Genomic DNA, 4,565 nt, shown 5'->3' with positions numbered 1-4,565 from the left:
AACGTAAGAATTAAGAACGCACACTTTATACATATCCATGGGCTACACTCATTACCTAATATCAAATACCTACCTGCAGTATACCTACCTGGTATACTGCATGTTTTTTGGCTACTTCCATTAATGAATAACAATAATACAAACAGTGACATTGCACTTATTATGATTTGATACCTATATATCACTAGGTAGTTCTACGCTTACTCGTATTATGATTATAGGTATATCAGTAGGTAGTTCCCCGCATTTAGGAATTGTAGATCTTTTTTGATAAAAATAACAAATGACTGACACATTGCTTAAAAACAACATAGCAAATGGTACGTATGTACCTGTTTGAAAGTCACTACCACCTATCGATATTTGTAACCAACTATAAAAGGAACGGTTCTCCTTGAAACCGATCATAGATGAATTGCCTGTCTTGATTTCTGAGATGGTTGCTTTATACGTAAATTAGCCTAACATTACGATTACATTACTTACATTACTTTTCCATAACGAAACACCTTGTGAAGTGGTGGTAGTTGTATTGACTTTCAAAAAGTGCTCTGTAAAAAACCTATTTTGAATAAAAAAAATGATTTGATTTGATTTGATTATATAGGTTTAGGTTTAATGAGTCATTATCTTATTTAGAAGTCCTAAGCAGAGATATATCAGCTAATTTTCCTCTATTATTTCCTCTACTATTTCTTTATTGTGTCCAGGTAAATCCTTTACTGTCCTACAGCTGGGAATGGGTCTCCTTTCAGAATGTGTAGGTTATACCACCATGCTACCCAAATGGGTGGTCTGTACTTTTTTACTGTCACTTTAGTTCAATCTCTGAAGTTATAAGACATGGCTTTTGTAATTAGTGTGCCTATTGTATTATAGAAATAAATAATAAGGAATTTAATGACGTTGTGGTGTACAATAAAGTGTGCTAGAATTTAATAAATCTATTTTAATTTGTAACATAGACTGTATAGAAACTTTTGTACCTAACTTCGTATTTTGAAGAAAGTCTCTTGAATCCGCGTAAAATTAACATTTTTAAATACCTACTTTAAACCTAATGATTAAAATATAAAAATAGCAGCCACGATCATCGCCACATTCCATAGATCGTGAAATCTTTGATCAGCGATTATATAATTAATTCATGTTATTATTTATCGTAATCATCACGTTCAACTGATTTGTTCGTCAGCGCTCTTTGATTTTATCTGTGAGAACGTCAAGATTTCAATTTCTAGTACCTACCTACAGTTGAAAATGATATATCTCGCGTAACCCTGTCCCTACTTCGTCACTTGAAAATTCATCTTATCTCGTGATAAAGTTATCATTACATTCGATCGCACCGAATTCAAATATTAGAACAATTCATTGAATAACTTTAGTTTTGTAATGTCCCTTTGACGTTTATCACGTCGTGCATAATTGATTCTAACATACCGTCCAATTGACTGACCTTGTTCTAAATAAGTTATTTATAAAGAGTGAAGCAAATGCAACGGAGTCAAACTAAGCAAATATGTGGTCAGTGACAGTTTATTTCCTTATCGGCGTTGTTTCAGTTTTGGCGAACGATGTCAAAACAATCGTCGATGAAAGAAACCGTTTATTGAAGCGGGAACTTGACATGATGATCGGGAGTGATATCGTACTAAGTGATAGCGAGCAAAAGGTCAATGAAATGATAATGAAGCTAAAAATAAACGAGATGGACTTTGGCTTCGAGCATCCACAGTATTTCAATTACTCGAAACACTTTTTCGAATACAAAGACGAAGTCAAGAAATCCAAGTTGTTCAAGTTAATTAAGCAGATGCCAAAAGGAGCGGTCCTCCATGCACATGACACAGCAATTTTGGGTCCAGATTATTTATTAAATCTGACTTATTGGGATGACTTATATGTGTGTTTTGAAGAGGAGGACGTCCATCTATTATTTGCGGCTGAAACCCCGGACAGTGCTTGTAAAACAAAATGGCAATTAATGAGAGATGCGAGATATTCTTCAGGAAATGTTGAGAAATTTGACAGAGAACTACGTCAATATTTTACCATCGTAATCGACAACCCGCAAGAGGTATACAGCGATATTAATATTATTTGGACCAAGTTCCAAAAGATTTTCATGACTGCTGGTACAATGTTGACGTACATGCCAGTTTGGGAACAATATTTCTATGATTCGTTAAAAGCTTTGAGAGATGACAACGTAATGTATTTCGAAGTGAGAAGTGTCTTACCAGAGCTGTATGATTTAGACGGAAATGTATATAACTCTGTCGAAACAGCAGTAGCTTATAAGAGAGCATTAGACAAATTCATGAATGATTATCCAGATTTTATTGGAGCGAAACTTATTTATGCACCTTTAAGGCGTGTAGACGCTAAGGTTATTAAAGATTCAATTAGAGTCGCGAGAGAAATTAAGCGTAAGCTGCCAGACTTCCTTGCTGGGTTTGATTTAGTCGGTCAAGAAGACTTAGGAGAGCCTATAAAAGACTTCTTGCCTGAATTGATAGAAGCTTCGAATGAAATTGATTACTTTTTCCATGCAGGCGAAACAAATTGGTACGGAACAAGTTCGGATGAAAACTTAGCAGATGCTATAGCACTTGGTACACGTCGAATAGGCCATGCTTTTGCGATCATAAAGCATCCTGTATTGATGGAGGAAGTGAAAAAGAGGAACATTGCTTTGGAAGTTAATGTAGTGTCGAATGTAGTTTTAAAACTAGTTGAGGATGTAAGGAACCATCCTTTAGCTTTTTTCTTGGCGCAAAACATGCCTGTTGTGATATCAAGTGATGATCCAGGTCTATGGGAAGCGGAACCTTTGTCACATGACTTTTACGTTACATTTATGGGTGTTGCAAGCCGTCACGCTGATTTGAGAATGTTGAAGAAGTTAGCATTGAATTCGTTGTACTACAGTACAGTTTCCAATAAAGATAAAGTTATTCATGAATTCGATATACGCTGGACTAAATTTATAGACACAATTGTTAAAGATCAATGGTAAAAGTCTAACGTTAACTTTGAATGAGTCTCAATCACTGTACTAGTAATTAATATAGAAAAAATCCGACTGCCTAAAATTAGAGACTGTTACTTCCACAATATATACAACATTTCATATGTTAAAATCCGTTAAGCCATTTGGAATGGAGAACATGCCAAAGAATGAGACATGTCAGGTAAAACATTACAATCCGCTGTGGGGTGAAAATAAATGAAACATATGTTAAAAATATCTAAAAATGTAAGTCGGTTTAGGTACAGATGGTAGGTGTATGATAAAACTTATCCGAAATATTTATGATTGTAGATAATATATTAGAGGTATATTTATAAAGATCGAAGATAACTGTTACCAGATACGTATATGATAATTATAATCATATTTATCAACGCGTGGCTTACGTTTAATCATAATCAAATTATAATAATACTCATGATAAAAAAGGAGTTAGTAACTATTTTTTGTAATAGTTCTTATAATCAATCTTAAGTTGTTTTATCTATGTTATCAATAAAAATATGTTAATTAGCAATAAATATTTTGTAATATATATTTTTTAATTATTTAGATATTTCTACATGTAATCACCCAGGAAGTACATTTTAAATTGGTTTCCATGTGAATTTTCCTCCAATGGAATTTTCCTCTAAGTTAGGTGCATTCCTTTTCACAAGATGACTGTTCATCAACGTCAGTAGTAATTGTAGTAGTAGTAATTGGAATTTATACTTTTTGTTACTTTGTAAGCAGCACATAACGAACCGCACAAATATTGATGGAAGTTCTAATTTAATAATAAACACTAAGAAACATTCATATGACATTATAAATATATACAGGCGTGGTCATTATTGTACGAGCTACTGCACGTACACGTGATGCCAATAATGCGTATTGGCAATTTTTCGTATGTAAGTGCACACATTTAGACATTACATTTTCTACTTAAATAAATTTGTGTAAAACCGAAACTCATCGGGATTGGTTTTATTACGCTACCTTTTCCCCCAAAACTGTTATCTTAGTTCCTACTACGTAGTGAACGGTACAGTTTTTTGGTCCCGCGAGCTTAATAGTTTTTTGAAGCTCGTACATCTATACAGTATGGAGAGAGTTATGGATTTCATCTCCAACCCCATTAATACACAAAGGTTACTGTACTGGTTCTTGGTGGAGCGTTTTCGCACATACGTAGGGGAAGGTTGCTTTAGTCGCCCACATAAATATCTAGTATCCTATGTACAAAAAGCGATCTCTGGTGCTTCAAACGTATGTTAGTTAGTTGTTCGAGTAAACAAAAATAACAGGACATCATGTAGGTACCATTGATCTAAAAATATTCAAATGAACAAGTTTTGTTTATGTTTTCACTAAAAAAATAAATTCATTCGTAAGCAATTTCAAGGGAAATGCGATTGTTAATTTAATTTCCGTGATTCTTTTCTATTTTTGACACATTCTACTATTCATTTACTCATCATAAAATGGTAAACATTTTAAAGGTTATGTCAGTAATATTATTTTCCAATTTTATGTGTCGTTG

General features: G+C 33.6%; 1 protein-coding gene across 1 annotated transcript; it reads left to right on the top strand.

Moving 5' to 3' along the window:
• The first annotated feature begins 219 nt into the window (after nucleotides 1-219).
• LOC140746177 (adenosine deaminase 2-like) lies at nucleotides 220-3,546 on the top strand. The gene has a single exon (XM_073078215.1). The coding sequence runs from the start codon at nucleotides 1,523-1,525 to the stop codon at nucleotides 3,020-3,022; it is 1,500 nt and encodes a 499-aa protein (XP_072934316.1). The 5' UTR covers nucleotides 220-1,522; the 3' UTR covers nucleotides 3,023-3,546.
• Nucleotides 3,547-4,565: the final 1,019 nt, after the last annotated feature.

Source organism: Epargyreus clarus, unplaced genomic scaffold (assembly GCF_041222505.1).
Source record: "Epargyreus clarus isolate Ecla_fem2 unplaced genomic scaffold, WU_Ecla_fem_2.2 ptg000012l, whole genome shotgun sequence".
Taxonomy (NCBI): Eukaryota; Metazoa; Arthropoda; class Insecta; order Lepidoptera; family Hesperiidae; genus Epargyreus; species Epargyreus clarus.
The sequence above is the reverse complement of the archived record's forward strand: the minus strand, read 5'-3'. Positions and strand labels throughout refer to the sequence as shown.

Coding starts and splice junctions, on each gene's coding strand:
- LOC140746177 (XM_073078215.1), top strand. CDS start 1,523: ATGTGGTCAGTGACAGTTTATTTCCTTATCGGCGTTGTTTCAGTTTTG.